Genomic DNA, 22,944 nt, shown 5'->3' with positions numbered 1-22,944 from the left:
CATTAAGATTTAATTTAGTTTTAAAATCGTTCTTTTTATCAAAATTTTAATTTTTATTACCAAATTACTCCTAATTAAAAAAAATAAAAGAAAAAAAAGAAAAAAATGGGTTAAAGGGCTGGAGAACAGAGAAGGGACCACGTTGGGATGTTTTAGGGAAGAAGTGTAAAATTTGCGAAATTAATAAATAATTAGTTAATAAATTAATTATTATTTAAAGAAATTAGAAACTTAAATTTTATAGTTTAATAAAGTAGAAAAAATTAAAATATGAATTTCGACACTAATTTTAAAAAATTTGGTCCAAAATTAAGCCGAACAGACCGAACCAAATCCATAATGAACCCAAGACCCAACCCAACATTGATTTAATGATTCCTCCCATTTAACACACGCTGGGCAGGGGGAAGAACACCACCCTCACTCCCAAATTTTAATTCCTTATAAATTTTGATCCGGAGTTCCGATTGACGAATCATTTGTGGTTACGCAATCACAGCGTTGAGCTCTACAAAACCCAATACACAATTACTTAAGAGAGTCACTTTTCAGTTTTGATTTCTTCCTTCCCTAATTTCGAAAATCCTATAAATTGGGTGTTGAGATTTTGTTGATTTTAATGTTTAGGATCAAACTAATTTAGTGAGTGTGTCGGGTTTTGGCTCAATTCTTATGTTGGTAAGGTGAAAAATGTTTAATCCTTGTTAAGTTATCTAATTAGTGAATCCTATGGTAATTTTAGTGTTATTTTGTGAAATTAGTTTGGATTGTATATTTTGGAAACAAATTGGTGGGTTGGAAACTTGGTATTGGATTTTGGAGAGTTGGAGACCCGTTTTGGTGTGACTGTGGAAGCTTGGGTGTTGTGGAACAGTGACAAATTATGACGTTCCAGATTTTATGAAAAATCGGTCAAGATATAATTTTGGTTTCTTGTATATAATATATAATGTATTGTAAAAACATAGGCTAGACAACCTAGGATAAGTTGAATTATGAGATTGAATGAATATGATAAACGAGGCATGATTGTGGTTAATTGATGATGAGTATGTCTGTATTTTTTCTCTGGTTATAAGGATGACAGGACACCTATTTTCTCTAATGGTGATAGGACACAGATTCTCTCTAATGGTGATAGGGCACGTACTCCCTCTAATGATATTAATGCGTAACAGAGAGACTGTACCCGGGTTTAGTTATCGGACATATCGGGTTGGCTGTATAACCGACAAATGAGTTCATTAGTCATATGGAAAATATACATCATATGCATATACTTGTTTTGTGTGATTGTGAATTATTTGGGCTTGCTTATGCGATTATTATGCTTAATTGCTAAATTTGCTACCTTCTGTATCTGTATTCTACTTGTGTTTGCTTTGTCTATACTGCTTGTTTGTGCAACTGAGAAGCCCTTGTCTGACGGAGGAGTGACGATGGCAGTTCCACCAGCATTTCAGAGGGCTGGAGGAAGCAGAAATTGAAGGGCTAAGATAGAATTAGAGTTATCATTCGAGATACAAAAAGGATAAGTTAGGAGTGAGTTAGGACTTTAAGATCCTTAGACAACCTACCATACTTATGGACTAAAATTATAATTTTAAGATTTAAACCTGAGTGTCGGAGTTATAAGATTGTCTTTGGCTTTTCCAAGACCTTATATCTTATGCATGCGGCACCGCTACCATACTGAGAACCTACGGTTCTCATTCCATACAAATATTGTGGTTTTCAGATGCAGGACGTGAGGCACCTTGATGAATCATTCTGGGAGCTTCTGAAAGTGAAGATCTTTTGTGTTTTGGGACTCTATTTTAGTTTTGATGTATATATAGATACTCTTATATCTCCTATATATATATATATATATATATATATATATATATATATATATATATATATATATTTTTTTTTTTTTTTATTTTTAGAGGTCGTAATACTTCGCTACTTTTATTTTATGACTTAAGTATGAGACTATGTGTGGTAGGGTGTTACAAGAAGAGGGGAAAGTGAAGGTGGGGAAGGGAATCCGCCGCCGCTGCTCGTTGTTGTTCGGTCTCTGGATTTCGCCGATGCTCCTCGTCATTTGGCCCTCGCTATTGTGATAATAATATGCCCAAGATCCAATCTATCATGATTGGCTCTCGTGCAAGTGGAAGATTGTTGGGAATAAGTAGTATGACCACAATCCAATCAATCACGTGTCAAATAATTTGTTATTGTTATTATATTAAAATGTTAATATAAAAAACAAAATAACTTTATAATTTAATTATTTTTATTATTTTACGTAAGGAGAATTTTGTTTATTAAAGTCTACAAAATAATATTAAAATTAGTAGTATAAAAAAATATTTTAAATTTAATATTATAAAATTAAAAAAAATTTATATAAGGACTAATTTGATTAATTTTTAAATTTTAAGGATAAAAATGACTTATGCGTGATCTTTCAAGAACTATTTTGATTATAAATAATTTTTTTATATGTCAAGTAACACGTGGTATACTAGGTGTCAATGACTTGACACGTCAACTAATCATCTTGTAACACGTGGTATTAATCTATTATGTCATCATGTCACATGACACTTAACGTGATACATTATCATACGAAAAGATCAATTTAATTTACATTTTATCTTTCAAAGATTAATATGACTAAAAAAATTATTTAAGAACTAATTTAAAAAATAGATGATCTTTCATGAATGGATATGATTATTAACCCTTTCAAAGACTAATATGCACAACATAAAACTCTAGCACCACTGTCCAATTGCAATGCATGTTCCAAAAAGTAAGAGAATGAAGTTAGCAAAAAGAACCGTAGGAATTTAAAAAAAAAAGGAAAAATATATAAATAAACCTCAAACCAACCCATCCATCTATGTATGTCAAATTAGCAGATCAAACTGAACAACATAAGTTTTGTTGCTTGAGTTCTAATTGAAATTTCATAAACGAATTTTAATTTAATTTCTTTCTAGTCACTTGCTAACTCCACTAATTAATTGTTTATAGTTGTACACTAAGCATTTTAATAATATATTTTTAGTCTATATTTTTAAACATTAATAATTAACTGATGATAAAAAATAACAAAATATTGCTTGCTCTCTAATATTCAACTATAAAAATACACAATTCTTTTTTTTCAATAGTATATATCATAATATGGCTAATTTTAGCATTAAATTTTCTAGTCACATGTGTTTGATAAAAAGAAAGTAATAAAACAAATAGTTCTGAAATTTTTTTGCGATATTTAGAAGTCCTAAAGGAATAAAAAGTATCAAATAATTTTTTATACATATATTCAAATATGTAACGATAGCAAAAAAAACTCATTTTTACATTGATCGCATGAATTTAAAATAACGAATGTAATTAAACTATTACATAAAAATTAAACTCATTCTATAATGGACTTGTATCAAATTCCCAAAAAATTGTAATAGTGGACTTTATCTGCCTGATTAAAAACTTTTAATAGTATGAAATTGATAAATCATGTTTAGCATTGTAATTTTTCTTGGACCTATAAATTTATTATTTCAATTCTTAAAGAATTTATTTGGTATTTTTTTTTAAAATAACGTATAAATGTACAAGTCTACTTCAAAATTTGTTAAAGACCTATTTTTTCTATTATTTAAAAAAAGTTATTTTCTTATGATAATATTGAAATTAAAACACCAAAAAAATCTGAACTCTCTTTTTATATAAGCCAAAGTAAGTTTACTTGATGGAGTCAATGATATGAAACAAATTAAAGAGAGAAGATTAAGTAGTATAACTCTAGAATGCAAGTTGGCAAACTCAAATATTAGAGAGAAAGATGTCAAAACCTTGAGTGTGACAAAGAGAGAGTTAAGTTTGTGGAGGATAACCAAGCACAGAGGTTTGTAGATGCAGCAGTTACATTCAATAGTTTGAAAGGGTCTGCAGAAGCTGCTACAATCAATAGTTTTCTTGTCTTCCCCTAAATGAACGGCAATTCAATATCACACGCTCATGAGTATGATTTATCATCACTATTGGAATTAGGAATAATACATACATGTCACTTATGCAAGTGCCTTACTTAGAACACCTCAAACAAGGAAGTTTGTGGTGGAAATGAAAGATAGAAGATAACGAGAAAATTAAGCATGAAGGACGTCAATGAAAGTTGTTAACAAAGTCAGTCAAATAGTAGTGACAAAAATAGACTATCAAGGAACTTCACTATGAAGCAGAGAGGCTACTCTGCATATAACAAAGTACACAGAAATCAGTATTGCTCGGTTGAAGTTGCAAATAGCCAAATACTTATTTTGCTTGACCAGATTTCTCGACTTTTACACAATACAAAATGAGAGTGCTAGAAGAACCATGTTACTCAAAGTAAGCATAAAAAAATCTTAGGATATTTAAAACGACATGATTGGCCATATTATGCAAATTATTTCAAATCAGTTTGTGATTTCAAAAGTCCGCCAGAACCAGCCATAATACAAATGCAGGTAACGTTACTTGTTGCATGTCTCTTAGATAGCATTACCATCACTGCTTCACTATAAAAACCCATTAGAGTGTCCCAAACATTCCATCCGTTGAAACCTACTGCTATACGATCACAATAATGGGGTTCTTATGTTCTCTTACTTTCTCCATTCAGTTTCTTCTTCTCTTCTCATCTTCCCTCTTCACAAACTGTTTTACTTTGAATGATTCAACTACAACTCATCATCATGAGTGCCATCAACATGAAAGCAATGCCTTGCTCAGCTTTAAAAAAACCTTCATCATAAGTAAGTCTGCTTCTTACAATCCTTTCAGTTATCCTAAAACTCTTTCTTGGATTCCAACCACAGATTGCTGCTCCTGGGATGGCATTGAATGCAATGAGCTCACAGGTCATGTGATCGGCATTGATCTTGGAAGCAGCCAACTCTATGGTTTCATGGATCCCAATAGCACCCTTTTCTCAATACCAAAATCTGCAGGGTACATTACCTGCATCCATTGGAAACCTGACCAATTTAGCTTGCTTGGCGCTTCAAGATAATAGCTTTCATGGTGAAATCCCTCGGTCTCTTTTTCGACTTAAGAATCTTGAAATTCTGTCGGTGTCATTTAATTTTTTCGAAGGCCGCCTAGCACTTGACATGTTTTTGAAGCTAAAGATGCTTAATTTTCTTGACTTGTCTTTCAACAAATTGTCCTTGTTCTCACAAAACAGGGATGTCAATGTGACAAACCTTCCTCCAATTCAGTGGTTAGGATTGAGTTTGTGCAATTTAAATGGAGAAATTCTAACTTGGATAATGAATCTAACCGCTTTAAGTCACTTGGACCTTTCCCAAAATGATCTTCAAGGAGAAATTCCATATTTCCTCTTCAAGTTAGAGAATCTTACAGGTCTTAAACTACATGGTAATATGTTGGAAGGACAGATTGAGCTTCACATGCTTTCAAAGCTCCAAAAGCTTACTTTTCTCGGTTTAGGCGGAGGCAACAAATTGTCTTTTCTTGAAGGGAAGAACACTTCCAACGTAACATTTCCTTCTCAAATTCAAACTTTGACTTTAAGTTCATGCAACTTAGTTCATTTTCCCAATTTTATACAACACTTGCAAGAGTTGACTGATCTTTCCATATCAGACAACAGCATAAAGACAATACCGAGTTGGTTATGGAACAAAACAACTCTTCAGGGTTTGGAAATTTCCAACAACCTATTGATGGGAGAAATATCCCCCTCCATATGCAACCTGCAGTCACTTGTGAAACTTGATTTAACTTCCAACAATTTAGTTGGCATGATTCCATCATGTTTGGGAAGCTTTAGCCAATCCCTTCAACTTTTGAGTCTTGCAGGAAACAAATTGACAGGCAATATTCCTCAAACTTATGTGAAAGGAAATGTCCTTCGGTTTATTGATTTTAGTTTTAACAAGTTGTACGGTCAATTACCAAGAACACTTGTCAATTGCAGAAGGCTAGAGTTTCTTAATGCGAGACATAACCATTTCAATGACTCATTTCCTTTCTGGTTAGGATCTCTTCCTAAGTTAAAGGCTGTTTCTTTACGTGATAATGAATTTCACGGAGCTATAATGTGTCCATTGAAATACACATTTCCCCAGCTTCGAATCATTGATCTCTCTCAAAATGGTTTCTCGACAAAATTAACATCAGAAATAATCATGTGCTTCAAATCAATGATCATATCCAACAAAAGACAACTGGATTTCAAGGACGTGATTCACAGTGACAATGCGGAAATAGATATTGATTCGCATCCATTTTCAATGTCCAACAAAGGAGTTGTCATGGATTATCTCGGGGGTCAATACCTTCATCACATGGTAGCTATTGATCTTTCAAGTAACAAAATCTATGGCGAGATTCCAGATATCATGGGAAGTTTGAATAGCGTCGTTGTGCTCAATTTGTCCAATAACATGTTTACTGGCAGCATCCCATCTTCCTTCGGAAAGCTTTCAAATCTTGAAGTGTTGGACCTTTCTGCCAATAGCTTGTCAGGGGAAATCCCCCAACAACTCACAGAGTTAACATTTTTGGATTTCTTCAATGTGTCTTTTAACAATCTCTCAGGTCCAATACCAGAAAATGGGCAACTTTCCACATTTGATGACAATTCATTTAAGGGGAACAAAGATTTGTGTGGGATTCAATTGATGAAGAAATGTGAAGATCATTCTAAGCTTCCACTACCAACAACTGATGGTGATCAAGACTCTGCATCGGGATCTTTCTTTAAGTCTAATTGGATGGTAATTCTAATTGGATATGGGGGAGGCCTTGTTGCTGGGTTAGCATTAGGAAATGCTTTTGCTGGAGATGTTTTTAGGTTACTGAAAAGGATCTTTTAAATCAAGAGTCTAGATTTTGTTATTTTCATGTGTGTAATATTAGATTATTTTCATTTATGTGTTTTCATTTGAAGTTATTGTGTTTATCTCATGTAAGAGTGTATTATGTGTAATCCCAAATAAAGTAGATAAAGTAAAAAGATAAACTGTGTTTTATATATCTATTTTTCTTTTTCTATTTTGAAATAAGAAAAGCAATACATTGTGTTCTTTGCATACAATAATCCATTTCCCTTTGCATACTCTCTCTTATGAGTTATGGTTATGCCTGCAAAATACGATAACTTGTAAAAAGAAAAGAGAAGCAATTTTGTATTTCAAAAAAACAAGTATTCATTGATATGAAAAAGATTAAAGTATGACCATTTGAGCCAACAGGAATAACAGAAATGAGATTTCCTAACAAAGCATCCAAATCCGAAATGTGAGAAGGAAAAAAAATATTAATATAGAAATAAGAGAACTAAAATCCTTTTATTAAAAAAAAAAGTTACTAACAAGAACAAGAAATTTCTTCTACTTTACTTACTCTTCTTTTTCAAGATGGAAAGTCAACAACACCATAGAAGGAAAGAGAAGCAATGATGATCAATCTCTCTCTTTTTCATAGTAAGAACAATACTTTTTCTCAAGGAACCGATTGGAGAGTAAGAAATACTATTACAACACCACCCATAAATTGGGACCATAATCTCTATCAAAGGGAGCACAGAACAACCCATTAAGGGAACAAAACCATAGTATTGAAAAACAGAGGGCAATTACCAATGAGTATGAAAAGTTAACAACTTTACATATCCAACTATACAGTATTCATAAACATGTTTTTTGGGTGAAGTATGTGAAGTTTAGCAACATGGAAGGGAATCTGTAGAATTCTGGTGCTTTTGATTGTAAAGGAACTTTGAATCAGATGATTTTAAGAATACACAATTAACTACAATTAAGTTATGTTGAAGTAATTACTAATTAGTATATTGATTTCCTGCACTTGATCGTTAGATATTTGTTAATGGTTCACATATGTGTTCAAAGAATTGAGTAGAGGTTGCTTTCTTGCAATTCAAAGCCGTTTGTGTTTGGATCATAGAAAAATGAGATGCTGTCACTGCCATCACGGAAGATCCCACCCAGTTCATAATCACTGGCTATGTTTTATTGTTGATCCTTTGTGATTTCCTCATCAAGTTCATCTCCACATGCATTGTTTGAGTTCTTTTCAACCAATTCCCTAAACAGCGAAGAGCGAAAGAGAAGGCCAAGACCGTGGGAGAAGACGACTTGCTGCTCGAAAATCGATACATTTTGTTATCAAAGACTTCTTGATTTTGAGGATAATTCAGGTGATCAAGACTGATGAAAGAGGTATTGTCAAAGGGCAATGGTTTTGAATGTTGTATTGTATTTGGAGCATAGTTGGATGGAGAAGTGAGTGCTTGAGAGTTTAGTACTACTTCTGTTTCAGGTTTTGGGTCTTGGGGGTTTTGGTGTGAAGGCTTCAACCATGTGATGTAATTACTTAAATCAAAGTTGGTGACAGCATTAATTCCTCTGTACTCAATTGCTGCTATGTCATAGACTCGTGCTGCTTCCCATTGTGTGCCTGCATTAGTTAACAATAACAAAAAATGTCATTCATAGGAACTGAATTGAAGCAGTAGAAACAAATCATATCTTTTCTTTCTTTCTTTCTTTTAATGTTTGTGCATGCGTTAGTCCATTCTTTTAGAGGAATGGTTTAACATGGTCTTGAAATTGCAAATGTGCTTCTTTTGTAGTTCTTAGAATTTTAATGTTAATTGTTTCGACTTGAAATTTCATTCCGCAAGTATTTTTATTTTGTTGTTGATTAACTGTTAGTCAATTTACACTATTTGTTGATGTGCTATTTATTTTAGGTGACACATGCCATTAGCTAATAATGTGAAATTTTTGCACTGACAAAATTGTTGTTGTGAATGCTGGGCGAATCAAAAATTCAAATGACTTAAGAAACATAACTTTACAAATTAAGTAGTAAATTTTAAAATTTAGTAGATTGAAGCAAGGTTGTCATTTTGATTGACATTTGTTGATTTTAACTTGCTGTAGTTCCAAGGTAGAGATATTTGTTTCCAAAAACTCTTCCTATCCTTTCTTCTCATCTTCCATTCTGGTGATGCCTGCAGAACATTCACCAAGCATTATTAGTGTTTCATTTTCATCACCAACAACTCTAAAAGCAGATATATTTTTGTGTTGTGTTCAAAAAGACTTAGGAGTATCTCACCTTGCGTTAGTCCATTCTTTTAGAGGAATGGTTTAACATGGTCTTGAAATTGCAAATGTGCTTCTTTTGTACTTCTCATAATCTTAGAACTATTGCAAGTAGCGTAAGAAGCATTACATAAGTTTTGGTGCTTAAGAAAAATAAAACATATAAACCTTGAACCAACCCATTCAACTATGTAGGCCTGTTAAATTAGCAAATCAACCAGAACAACAATATATATCATAATATGGCTGATTTTTGCATTAACTTTTTCAGCCATGTGTATTTGATAAAAAAAAAAAAAAAGAGTAATAAAACATAAAAACAGGTAGTTCTGAAAAAAATTTGCAATACCCAGAGATCCTTACGGAACAAAAAGTAAATTTTTAGGATATTTCGTAAAGGACTTGTATCAAAATCCTAAAAGATTGTAACGGTAGGTTTTATGAGTTTAATTTTAATGTACTGACAGCGTAAAACGTTTTACACAGTACAATCATATCCGTTCTTTTAGATGACATGCGAATGATGCGATGAATGTGAAAAGTAGTTATTTTTGCTGACGTGGCGTTACGTAATTGGATGCACTTATAAAATTACTTTACACTAACGCATCAAAATTAAATTCAAATTTTATATGTCTTGACAAAATGATAAATCGTGTTTAGCATTGTAATATTTTTTAGACCTGTAAATTTGGTATTTCAATTCTTAAAGAATTTGTGGTATTTTTTTTTTTTCAAAAGAACATATAACTGTATAAGTCTACTTCAAAATTTATTAAAGACCTATTTTTCCTATTATTTAAAAAAAAAAGTTATTTTCTTCTGATAACATTGAAATTAAAGCACCAAAAAAAATCTGAACTCTCTTCTTGTATAAGCCAAAGTAAGTTTACTTGATGGAGTCAATGATATGAAACAAATTAAAGAGAGAAGATTAAGTATAACTCTAGAATGCAAGTTGGCAAACTAAAATATCAGAGACAAAGATGTCAAAACCTTGAGTGTGAGAAAGAGAGAGTTAAGTTTGTGGAGGATAACCAAGCAGAGAGGTTTGTAGATGCAGCAGTTACATTCAATAGCACCATTTTAGAAGCTAAGTATGGAAAAATTACTTGAATATCTCAGACTTCCTGCATGTGCTTTGAACTTTGAAAGGGTCTGCAGAAGGCAGAAGCCGCCACAATCAATAGCTTTCTTGTCTTCCCCTAAATGAACGGCAATTCAATATCACACTCTTATGAGTATGATTTATCATCACTATTAGAATTAGGAATAATACATACATGTCACTTATGCAAGTTGTTAACAAAGTCAAATAGTAGTGACAAAAATAGACTATCAAGGAACTTCACTATGAAGCAGAGAGGCTACTCTGCATATAACAAAGTACACAGAAATCAGTATTGCTCGGTTGAAGTTGCATATAACAAAGTTTGTGGTGGTAATGAATTAGGAATAATACATCCATGTCACTTATGCAACTGCTGTTATTTAGAACACCTAAAACAAGGAAGTTTGTGGTGGTAATGAAAGATAAAAGGATAACGAGAAAATTAAGCATGAAAGACGTCAATGCAAGTTTTTAACAAAGTCAAATAGTAATGACAAAAATATAATATCAAAGAACTTCACTATGAAGTAGTAACAAGAGACCAAGATAGTTCAGTTTGTGGAATTTATGTAATGAAGCAGAGAGGCTACTCTGCATAACAAAGTCACAAACAAAACTAAGTACACAGAAATCAATATATGTACATGGTTGAAGTTAATAATACTTATTTTCCTTAACCAGTGTTATATACAAAAAGCTGGGGCTAGAAGAACCATGCCCCTATGTATGGGAACTAAAATGCCCGAATAAAATTGCCTCTAATAAAGGGATACTCAAAGTAAGTATGAAAAAATCTTGGGAAAATTAAAATGACATGATTGGCCATATTATGCAAATTATTCTAAACCAAGAAGCACGGATGTGTAGGCCAGTATGTGGTTTGAAAAGTCTGCTGAAGCAGCCATAATAAGGATCACTATCTTTCTTTTTTCTTCCACGAAATGAGAGGCAATATCAGAGTCGGAATAATACAAATGCATGTAACGTTACTTGCTTCATGTCTATTAGATAGTATCACCATCACTGCTTCACTATAAAAACCAATTAGAGTGTTCCAAACATTTCATCCATTGAAACCTACTTCTATACAAATGACACTAATGGGGTTGTTGTGTTCTCTTGCTTTGTCCACACAGCTTCTTCTCCTCTTCTCATACTCCCTGTTTACAAACTGTTTAACTTTGAATGATTCAACTAGTACTCATCATCATGAATGCCATCAACATGAAAGCAATGCCTTGCTCAGCTTTAAACAAAGCTTCATCATAAGTAAGTCTGCATCTTACAATACTTTCAGTTATCCTAAAACTGTTTCCTGGATTCCAACCACAGATTGCTGCTCCTGGGATGGCATTGAATGCGATGAGCTCACAGGTCATGTCATTTCCATTGATCTTAGTAGCAGCCTGCTCTATGGTTCCATGGATCCCTATAGCACCCTTTTCTCACTTGTGCATCTTCAAAGCCTTGATCTTTCTGACAATGACTTCAATCACTCGCAAATTCCAGCAAGGATAGGTCACTTGTCACAACTGAGGCATTTGAATATTTCTCAATTTGGTGATACCACATTGTCAGGTGAAGTCCCAACTCAAATTTCCCATTTGTCCAACTTGTTGTCCCTTGATCTTCGCAGCTATATTGATCCACAGCTTGATTATCCATTAATCAACCGTTTACAACTCAAGGAATCCACTCTGCGAAGCTTAATTCAAAACTCAACAAGACTTGAACAACTTGGCCTTAATTTTGTCACCATTTCATCATCTTTATCTCACACGCTCACAAACCTTACATCTCTGCAAAAACTCTCTTTTCGCCATTGTGAACTACATGGTGAGTTTCCTATCGGAATATTCTCTCTTGCAAACTTAACATATTTGAATTTTGCGAAAAACCATAATCTGCAGGGCACATTACCTGCATCCATTGGAAACCTGACAAATTTGGCTTACTTGGCTCTTGATCATAATAGCTTTCATGGTGAAATCCCTCGCTCTCTTTTTGGACTAGAGAATCTTGTAACTTTAGATCTAGCTTCTAATTATTTCGACGGCCGCCTAACACTTGACATGTTTTTGAAGCTAAAGATGCTTAATGGTCTTGACTTGTCTTACAACAAGTTGTCCTTGTTCTCACAAAATAGGGATGTCAATGTGACAATCCTTCCTCCAATTCAAAAGTTAGGATTGGGTGGGTGCAATTTAGCTGGGGAAGTTCCAACTTGGATAATGAATCTAACCACTTTAAGTGAATTGGATCTTTCTCGAAATAATCTTCAAGGTGAAATTCCATATTTCTTCTTCAGGTTAGAAAATCTTACAGTTCTCAATCTATCTAATAATATATTGGAAGGACAGATCGAGCTTGACATGCTTTCAAAGCTCAAAAAGCTTACTGGACTTGCTTTAGGCGGAGGCAACAAATTCTATTTTCTTGAAGGGAAGAACACTTCCAACGTAACATTTCCTTCCCAAATTCAAACTTTGATTTTAGGTTCATGCAACTTAGTTCATTTTCCCAATTTTATACAACACTTGCAACAGTTGACTGATCTTTACCTATCAAACAACAGCATAAAGACTATACCGAGTTGGTTATGGAACAAAACAACTCTTCAGACTTTGTTTATTTCCAACAACCTATTGATAGGAGAAATATCCCCCTCCATATGCAACCTGCAGTCACTTGTGGTACTTGCTTTATCTTCCAACAACTTAGTTGGCATGATTCCATCATGTTTGGGAACGTTTAGCCGATCCCTTCAAGTTTTGGATCTCGCGGGAAACAAATTGACGGGCAATATTCCTCAAACTTATGTGAAAGGAAATGCCCTTCAGTTTATTGATTTTAGTTCTAACAAGTTGTACGGTCAATTACCAAGAGCACTTGTCAATTGCAGAATGCTAGAGTTTCTTGATGTGAACCATAACCATTTCAATGACTCATTTCCTTTCTGGTTAGGATCTCTTCCTAAGTTAAAGGTTGTTTCTTTACGTGATAATGAATTTCACGGAGCTATAATGTGTCCATTGAAATACACATTTCCCCAGCTTTGAATCATGGATCTTTCTCAAAATGGTTTCTCAATGAAATTAACATCAGAAATAATCATGTGCTTCAAATCGATGATCATATCCAGCAAAAGACAACTGGATTTCAAGGACCAGATTTATTACCGTGGGAATGCGTTTATAGATATTGATTTGCTTTCATTTTCAATGTTCAACAAAGGAGTTGTCATGGATTATCCTGGGCGTCAATACCTTCATCATATGGTAGCCGTTGATCTTTCATGTAACAAAATTTATGGTGAGATTCCAGATACCATGGGAAGTTTGAATGGTCTTGTTGACTTGTTGTGCTCAACTTGTCCAATAACATGTTTACTGGCAGCATTCCATCTTCCTTGGGAAAGCTTTCAAATCTTGAAGTGCTGGACCTTTCTCTCAATAACTTGTCAGGGAATATTCCTCAACAACTCACAGGACTAACCTTCTTGAATTTCTTCAATGTGTCTTTCAACAATCTCTCAGGTCCAATACCAGAAAATGGACAACTTTCAACATTTGATGATAATTCATTTAAGGGAAACAAAGATTTGTGCGGGATTCGGTTGTTGAAGAAATGTGAAGATCCTCCTAAGCCTCCATTGCAAAAACCTGATGGTGATCAAGATTCTGAGTCAGGATCTTTCTTTGAATTGTGTTGGATGGTAATTCTAATTGGATATGGGGGTGGCCTTGTTGCTGGGTTAGCACTGGGAAATGCTTTCACCATAGATGTTTATAGGTTGCTGAAAAAGATCTTTTAAGTCACAAGTCTATATGTTGGTCTCTTCCTATGTGTAATCTTATATTATTTTCATTTTTGTGTTTGTATTTAAAGTTATTGGGTTTCTCTTATGTAAGAGTCAGCTATTTGTAAACCCAGATAAAAGTAGACAAGATAAAAATATAAATATAGTGTGTTATATATTTGCTTATGCTTATTCAAGATAGGATGTCTTGTAAAATGTAAAAAGAAGCAAGTCTTTTTTTCAAAAAAACAAGTATTCATTGATATGAAAAAGATTATAAGTAGATCAATTGGGCCAACAGTAATAACAAAAATGAGATTTCCAAACAAAACTAAAATCACAACCATCCATAGTCTAAATCTTTTCATTGAAAAAGTTACTAAAAAAAACAGGAAATTTCTTCTGCTTTTCTTTTCTATTTCAAGATGAAAAGTCAACAACACCTTAGAAGGAAGGAGAAGCAATGATGATCAATCTCTCTCTTTTTCATAGTAAGAGCACTAATTTTTCTCATAAGAATTGAAGGAGAATAAGAAATAAAATTACAACACCACCCCATAGAGACAATAATCTCTATCAAAGAGAGCACAGAACAACCCATTAAGGGAACAAAACCATAGTCTTGAAAAAAAGAGAGCAATTACCAATGAGTTTGAAAGGTTAACATATCCATCTATACAGTATTCATAAACATGTTTTTTTGGGTAAAGTATGTGAAGTTTAGCAACATGGAAAGGAATCTGTAGAATTCTGGTGCTTTGATTGTAAAAGAAGTTTCGATCAGATGATTTTAAGAATGCCAATTAACCACAGTTAAGGTGTGTTGAAGTAATTAGATATTGATTTCCTACAGTTAACCCGTTCTATATATGTTGATGGCTCACATATATAACTACAAATAGGATCTTGTTAACTCTGAATTATTTCATATTCATATACTCTTGTCAATAATGCTTTTTAATTTCTTTTAGCAGTTATCATTAACATCTGTTGTAAAATTTAAAGCTATTGAGATATGGAAACATGCATAGAACAAAATTGATATGCCCCATCATATTTTACATTATTGTCAATATAACTACACATCTCTGTTCAAAGAATTGAGTAGAGATCGCTTTCTTGCAGTTCTAAGCCACTTGTGTTTGGATCATAGAAAAATGGAATGCTGTCACTGCCATCACAGAAGATCCCACCCAGTTCATCATCACTGGCTACGTTTTGTTGTTGATCTTTTGTGACTTCCTCATCAAGTTCATCTCCACATGCATTGTTTGAGTTCTTTTCAACCAATTCCCTAAACAGCGAAGAGCGAAAGAGAAGGCCAAGAGCCGTGGGAGAAGACGACTTGCTGCTCGAAAATCGATACATTTTGTTATCAAAGACTTCTTGATTTTCAGGATAATTCAGGTGATCAAGACTGATGAAAGAGGTATTGTCAAAGGGCAATGGTTTTGAATGTTGTATTGTATTTGGAGCATAGTTGGATGGAGAAGTGAGTGTTTGAGAGTTTAGTACTACTTCTGTTTCAGGTTTTGGGTCTTGGGAGTTTTGGTGTGAAGGCTTCAACCATGTAATGTAATTACTTAAATCAAAGTTGGTGACAGCATTAATTCCTCTGTACTCAATTGCTGCTATGTCATATGCTCGTGCTGCTTCCTCTTGTGTGCCTGCATTAGTTAACAATAACAAAATGTCATTCATAAGAACTGAATTGAAGGAGTAGAAACAAAAACATAACTATATCTTTTCTTTCTTTCTTTCTTTCAATGTTTGTGCATGTGTTAGTCCATTATTTTAGAGGGATGGTTCAATATGGTCTTGAAATTTCAAATGTGCTTCTTTTGTAGTTCTTAGAATTTTAATGTTAACTATTTAGACTTGAAACCAAAATGACTTATAAGTAGTAAATTTTAAAAATTTAAGAGACTAAAGTACAATTTTGATTGACTAGATTGAACATTTATTTATTGACTTTTGTTGATTTTAACTTACTGTAGGTTCCAAGGTAAAGATATTTGTTCCCAAAAACTCTTCCTATCCTTGCTTCCCATCTTCCATTCTGATGATGCCTGCAGAACATTAACAAAGCATTAGTGATTCATCTTCATCACCAACAACCCTAAAAGCAGATACATTTTTGTGTTGTGTTCAAAAAGACTTAGTAATATCTCACCTTGCAACACCCCTATACTTTGATACACCTCTTGAGAAGCCACTACTCTTCCTGCAATAATTATTAAAAAGAAAAAGAAAAAACTTAGGATAATGAAATGAAGATCTCATAATTTATAATTCAAATGTCCCATATTATAGGATCACAATTTCTTATACCTCCTTAAAGTTGCCAAGTACTCTTCTTTGGTCATAGTCTGCATTATTTCTAGCTCTTTCTCATAATCTAATAACTGTTAAAATTATAAGACAAGAAAGCATTAGATGAATTATTGAATCTAATAAACAAAGATGCAAACCATTATATTACTATGATATCATACCGGAAAATTAGTAAAAGTTGATGTTCCCCAATACTTAAGTGCTGCTAAATCATATGCTCTGGCAGCAGATTCTTCTTCATCATAAGCACCTATGATATTTGAGAAATGTTATAAAGTTGTTATCTTATAATTAACTAACAGTGATTAAACTAAAATCTTAGTTTTCATTACTATATGACAACACTCACCAAGATAAACTGTTAACACCATTTTCCAATTCCAATCCATGTTCCAAAATGTAAAAAGATGAAAATCAAAACACATGAATCAGTTAGCATCAAACAAATAAATCAATGAATAAAAGGAAAAAATAAATAAATAGGAAGTGTGTTGTGCACCTTGCTTCCCTTTCTTTTTTTGAGTTACATTCCAAGAAAGCTTGTCCCATAAATGAGCCTCAAACCTACCCGTCCATCTATGTCTGTTTGATTACAATTTTAATTAATTGGATTAGAAAATCAAACAGAACAAACAATTTTTTCTTTTGAAATTTCATAATCAAATTCAGTTTAATTATTTCTAATCACCTGCTAACCCCACGAAATTTTGAACTTCTCTTAGTAGTGATCACATTAGAATTTTCGTGCTGCTGCGGCCGCGGCTGCTTCTTCTTCTTGATATACCTTGCTTCTTGGAGCTCACCTTCTTCTTCACACACTCTTCTTCTTCTTTTTCTCAATCTCACTTCATCATTCTCCATTGCCATTGCCATTTCTTGCACTATGATGTGTTCTTCCTCTAATACTGTTCTTGACTTTATAATGTGTGAGGAGTGTGTGTTCTTTATAGGACACAACTAACACATATATTTGGTTTTGTCCTTATTATGTTTTTGTGTTTATTGCTACATACAAGGTTGGAGTTAAACACAAGGAAACGTTCATCACAAGGAAAATTAAAGGACAGACTTAAGTTGTGTTAATGCATTCAATGATTATTTAATTCCAAAGGTTTATAAGTTTTGAATGTGTTTCTTGTTAAGGTTAATCAAGTACGGATGAACTTTAAATGTACACTAGATTCTCAACAATCACATAATAAACCTTTGTCCTTTGAACCAAATAAATCAACCTATTATAATAATATGATTGTAGCATGTTTATTACTAATCAAAAGTGAATATGTAGGCATATTATTAGTACATCCTATAATTAAAAAGAATTCAATATTTTTTTCGTTCTTGACTAGGATTGATGGTAGCATTATGTTGATAAATATGTTGGTAATCCATTTCATTTTTAATTTAGTGTTTTTCTTAAAAAGACAAATAATAATAATTTTGCACTGTAGTAATTACTCCAATACTTTCAAAGAATTAGAGGTAGAGTCACCAAAAAAAGAATTAGAGGTAGAATTAGAGGTACTAATTAATTGATTAGTCTACTTTAACAAATGTCAAAAATTCGAATATTTTTTGTGTGCATGTATTAATTTATTAGTTAGTAACAAACTCATAAATAAAATATAGATTCATAATAAATTAGTTTTTAATTTATTGAACTTAACAATCTCGTAAAAAACTAAAAAAAATATTTTTATTTAATCTAATTCATCGTTAAAGTTTGCACACAAAAAAATTTCTAGAGTACGCATTAAATGGACTATACTACCATAGGATCACGCAACAATTTCTCAAAGTAGAATAATGCAATAAGTTAATTGTTTAAAGTTCAATTCATCTATAATAAAACTATATTCAAATAAAGAATAAAAAATATTTCCTACAGTAAATATGTATATGTATAATTAGATTTATTATATAATAATCCATAATAAAAAGTAAATTATCCTTAACAATTAAAATCTATGAATGGCATTTTGTAAATGTATTTCATTTTCATCCTTACAAAGAGAAAATTAGAAGTTTCGAAATGAAAAAGTATAGGTAGACAATAAAAATGATAAATAATATAAACAATTGATATATTGAATGTTCAATTTATTAGATGTGCAGATGATTATTCTAATATTAAGATTGAGGTGAATAATTTGAGATATAATGTGTTTAACTTAAATTGGGCCAAATTTAAAATCCATTATTTATGTTGTTTAAAAAAATTATTAGTTATTAATATAACCTGATGAAATTGATATTGAAGGTACTCAAACCAAACAAATTTTGTTATATTAAAAATTTGGCCGGTCGTAACAGTAGGAATGATCTAGAATTTTTTTTCTGCATTTTAATGCTCTCGATTATTGTTAAGAAAGGCTGGTTTATGTTTATTAAATTGGTTTTGTTTTTTCATGGATTCATCAATGCCCACAGAATAGAGAAATAATAATAATAATGCTTTTGCGGCAAGATAAATAGAATTTCTTACCATATGGTATGGACAATTACGGTGTTTCCTATGTTAGAGAAGTATAAGATATAATATCCACTTTACTTGCTTTTGTTTGCATATGTTTTGGTTTTTATGATATCTTCTAGTTCAATAAATTAATGATTAATTCGTTGCTGATCGAAATTTTATTTAAGAGTTTAGTGTTGGCTAATGAGTTAGTGTATATATAAAATGAGATTCGAAATCACAATATTTACTACTTAAGCAGACTAATAAATTAATCACTAGACTAATTCAATTTATTTATTTATTTATTTATTTATTTATTGTGTATTCATGTATTGGTTAATAACAGCTGGAAAATTGTAATCTTCTACATGACTTCTTTTCCCTTTTGGGTTGATCCTATGGACTAGTCTATTGAAGTAAGCAAAAGCCAGGTAACTATATATCATTAGTAGTAATTTAAGAAACTTTAGATTATTTTTTAAACTTTTATTTGAGATTATAAAATGAATGAAAGTGACTGTAAAAAATATAATAATACAATAGTGTAAAAAATAATGTTATATATGGTCATTGTCCATTATAAAAGTATGGAGAGCTTATCATCTTGTGTATGTGATTCTAATCTTTGTACGTTATTGCTTGAAGAAAGCCAAGCTATCAAAATCAATATGCATTATTAATTATTAATATGTCATTCTATGAAATTATTAGGTCAATAGCTATTGTCTTCCTCATATATTGAGATGGAGTGAAGTTATATACACCGACCATGGTTTTAATTTTAAGATAACGGGAAATCTCATATTTTCTTCCAGTATTATGATTAATAGGTTTTAACTCTATCTTTTATTAATTAAGTAGTATATGGGAAATTAAACATAGAATTAGGAAGACTCTACAGAGGTACCGAAATTTTCAAAGGAACAATACAAATGCTGCTTGGATGGAACTTGTAATTTGGGAACCCCACACTCCCAAACAATAATATAAGATGAATTCATTGGTACCCTCTCTTAATATTAGTGAGTCAGTCATATTTATTAAAAATATAATTATTTATATATTTTTTATATTAATTTATTTTTTTAAATAATTTTATTATTAAAAATCTAAAATTCGATCTTTGTTAAATTTAAAAAAAATCAACATAAAACAAATAAACTTAAATTAAAAAAATACTTTCATAACAATATTAAAAAAGATGCTAATAATATTCTTAGTTAATTATCACTTCCAATCTCTATGCTAATTAATTAAGTTTTTAATTATGTGCATGTAAAATTATATATTTTTCATTATATAATTTTTTCTTTTTTGAGATTTATGTATTTTAATTTGTTAATGTATCTAATAAGGAATAATAAGCTATATCTGCTAACTAATATAAATTCCAAATTGTATTTCAGCGAATAAATAGCAGAAGAAGTTTCTAGTGATACATTTCTATATTATCTGTCATGCTAAAGACATTATATGATTTTTCTGACCTTATTTATTATCTCATATTAAATTTATGATACTATTTTCCTTATAATAATAATAATAATAATAATAATAATAATAATAATAATAATAATAATAATAATAATAATAATATAAACGAACCAATCTCAATCATCAGTCAATCAGTACAATTTACATGAGAAGTGATGTACACATGACGAATAACACAAGCAAAAAAAAATTAAAAAAATAAGAGATAAAATTAAAAAAGCACATATTTCAAGTGATTTATATATAACTCTCCCGTCTTATTCCTTATCATCTTATAACCCCAAACAGAAATAATAACAATAAATATTTTTTTTCTCTCCAGTGCCATACCATCCAACAAAACATTATCCCTATAATCCTGGCCTCCATTCTTTTCTTCACTTTACATATTGTGTTGAAATGCATGCCATCTAGCTTTCCCCTCTAAAGAAGAAAAGAAATTTACACCAAAATGGTTCCCACACTAAAACACATACATAGAAAGTGCCAAAAATCCTAGAGGGGGTAATAAACCCTAGAGCCAATAAATTTTAATATTTTAATATTTCTTTCTTCCAAATAATAATAATAACATTTTCTTTATGACCAAGATAAAGAAAACATTATCCACAATCAATAAATGAATGGAATTGATGAACTGAATTTTAATTCTCTCTAGCAAGGCTTGCCTACAATACAACCAAGGGCACCAGCATACTTTGTTAGCCTATTGGCATGGCTACCAGGTCTTGGCTTCATTATCATCCCTTTGTTGACATTTTGCAGCTTAGTGATTGGTTGACCAGATTGAAGAAACGTGGCACCATTCATGAAGAGGTCGTGATCTGAGGTCCATTGCCACTTTGACCACACCTCTTTTGGTGCATAGTCTCTGTGTGTGATTTCCTTGGCAGCATTGTTGTTTGGTGCAATGAAACGGTTTCCTTGGCTCAGAATTGTTGGCCCTGAGCTTCCTCCAATGGCATACATCAACCAATGAGTGTAGTCATTGTTCAACACATGGAAGAATCCATATCTGCACCTTGGCATCCTCTGAATCAATCCTTGTCCGAAGTGGTTGAATGCTACCGTGATTTGCATGATCTTGTCGCCGGTGTACGAGTCACTAGCTCCGAACAACATCACCTGTCACAAACAGTTTTACACAGACATTCAATCAAAATCAAAATTAATTATCGTAATTTTATTCTGTTAGACCAATTTGATTGAACTTGATTACCAAAATGACTTACGTCGTTATGCTTGGTCATGTGGCAATTGGAGATGGTGATGGCGGTAGAGCCCTGGATAACGTCAACAAGACCATCATCACACTCAGACATGGAAATGTGATCAACCCAAATGTTGGAGGATCCGAAAATGGAGATGGCATCACCATCACTCCTTGTTCTTTGACCAACATGGTTGTAAGAATCCCTAATCATGCCACCAGCCATGGACTTGATCTTCTTGATGTGGAGGTTATGGACAATGATATTGTTGACGAATTGCATAGTGAGGCCAGCGCCGTCCCTGATCATAACATGAGCACCACGGCCGTCGATGGTCTTGTCGGAGGAAATCAACAACTCTTGTTGCAATCTAATAACCATGCTGCGTGCAAAGATGATCCACAAGGGTCCCTTCTGAGTAACGGCATGTCTTAGGGTTCCGGGAGCAGGGTTAACCAAATCGTTATCGGATTCGTCGGTGACGACGTAGATGGGGCCACCGAGGCCTCCGACGGCCCTACGTCCGAAACCCTTTCCACATTTGGCCAACAATTGGCGGTTTTTGGCCCAATCGGCACGGCACCTCCAGCAACGGTCAATAGGGTTAGTGGCCTCGCATGGTGCATGTGGATCGAATGCATGTCCTTGCCTTAGATTCCTCCTTGTCATGTTTGCTGCTTCCTCCATTGCCCTACATCCAATTAAATCATATATAAAAATTAGTAAATAAAAATCAAATTAATATATATATATATATATAATTAGAATATTACAAAAATTAGTGTTTAAATTTTTTTTAAAATATTTTTTATCATATATAATTTGTTAAAAACTACTCATCCATCTCAATTAATTTAATTTTTACTATTTTTATGTATATTTAATAAAAAGAGTGAATAAACACGTTTATCGATATACTAATATATATAATGTTAATTAAGTAATATAAAATAAGTAGAGAGTACATACAGATGAACGTGGAGATTGAGCTCAGATGTAACGTTCAAGGGATTAGGAACGAAGGACTCAAGGGCAATTTCATGGGCCATCTCAGCTTGTGCCTTGAGAAAATCATCATATTCAGCAATGCCAGCCTTAATGCATGGAATAACAATGGCAAAAGTAACCAAGAAAATAAGGGCAAGTTTCCTTGTACTTTCTGCCATTATTTTTTTTGATATTTTTCTCAATGCCGATATGTGTAATTATTTGGTTTTTTTGGCTTGATAATATTTTTTTTTTGTGGTTTTGCTTGGGATTTTGTTTTTTTGTTTTTTGTATGGCCAAGGTCTTTGGGGATTTTTATTTCACAAAAAGGTGCAGACCTTGGCAAGCCAAAACACCAATTAAAACCAAGCAATACAAGAGAGCATAGTGCTTGGTGTGAATTCTTA

General features: G+C 32.4%; 4 protein-coding genes across 5 annotated transcripts; 2 read left to right on the top strand and 2 right to left on the bottom strand.

Moving 5' to 3' along the window:
* The first annotated feature begins 3,867 nt into the window (after positions 1-3,867).
* Positions 3,868-7,103, top strand: LOC112795356 (receptor-like protein 53). Its single transcript, XM_025837290.2, has 2 exons — positions 3,868-4,511; positions 4,863-7,103. The coding sequence occupies exon 2, from the start codon at positions 4,944-4,946 to the stop codon at positions 6,885-6,887; it is 1,944 nt and encodes a 647-aa protein (XP_025693075.1). The 5' UTR covers positions 3,868-4,511; positions 4,863-4,943; the 3' UTR covers positions 6,888-7,103.
* Positions 7,104-7,751: 648 nt separating this feature from the next.
* On the bottom strand, positions 7,752-17,624 carry LOC112794464 (uncharacterized). Of its 2 annotated transcripts, none has more exons than XM_072233926.1 (9): positions 17,076-17,624; positions 16,737-16,969; positions 16,549-16,637; positions 16,385-16,458; positions 16,227-16,277; positions 16,046-16,122; positions 10,140-15,720; positions 9,157-9,245; positions 7,752-9,049 (listed from the first exon to the last, which is right to left on the bottom strand). In XM_072233926.1, the coding sequence occupies exons 2-7, from the start codon at positions 16,810-16,812 to the stop codon at positions 15,146-15,148; spliced, it is 942 nt and encodes a 313-aa protein (XP_072090027.1). In that variant the 5' UTR covers positions 16,813-16,969; positions 17,076-17,624; the 3' UTR covers positions 7,752-9,049; positions 9,157-9,245; positions 10,140-15,145. The 2 variants fall into 2 exon arrangements, with proteins under 2 accessions (XP_072090027.1, XP_072090026.1); XM_072233925.1 differs by having other exon boundaries at positions 10,256-15,720.
* LOC112794465 (uncharacterized) lies at positions 11,326-14,231 on the top strand. Its single transcript, XM_072233924.1, has 2 exons — positions 11,326-12,713; positions 12,830-14,231. Exons 1-2 carry the CDS (start codon positions 11,346-11,348, stop codon positions 13,007-13,009), a joined length of 1,548 nt encoding a protein of 515 aa, XP_072090025.1. The 5' UTR covers positions 11,326-11,345; the 3' UTR covers positions 13,010-14,231.
* Positions 17,625-20,550: 2,926 nt separating the features above from the next.
* Positions 20,551-22,944, bottom strand: LOC112797738 (pectate lyase). The gene is made up of 3 exons (XM_025840819.2): positions 22,520-22,944; positions 21,572-22,241; positions 20,551-21,464 (listed from the first exon to the last, which is right to left on the bottom strand). The coding sequence occupies exons 1-3, from the start codon at positions 22,714-22,716 to the stop codon at positions 20,994-20,996; spliced, it is 1,338 nt and encodes a 445-aa protein (XP_025696604.1). The 5' UTR covers positions 22,717-22,944; the 3' UTR covers positions 20,551-20,993.

Source organism: Arachis hypogaea, chromosome 4 (assembly GCF_003086295.3).
Source record: "Arachis hypogaea cultivar Tifrunner chromosome 4, arahy.Tifrunner.gnm2.J5K5, whole genome shotgun sequence".
Lineage (NCBI taxonomy): Eukaryota > Viridiplantae > Streptophyta > Magnoliopsida > Fabales > Fabaceae > Arachis > Arachis hypogaea.
The sequence above is the reverse complement of the archived record's forward strand: the minus strand, read 5'-3'. Positions and strand labels throughout refer to the sequence as shown.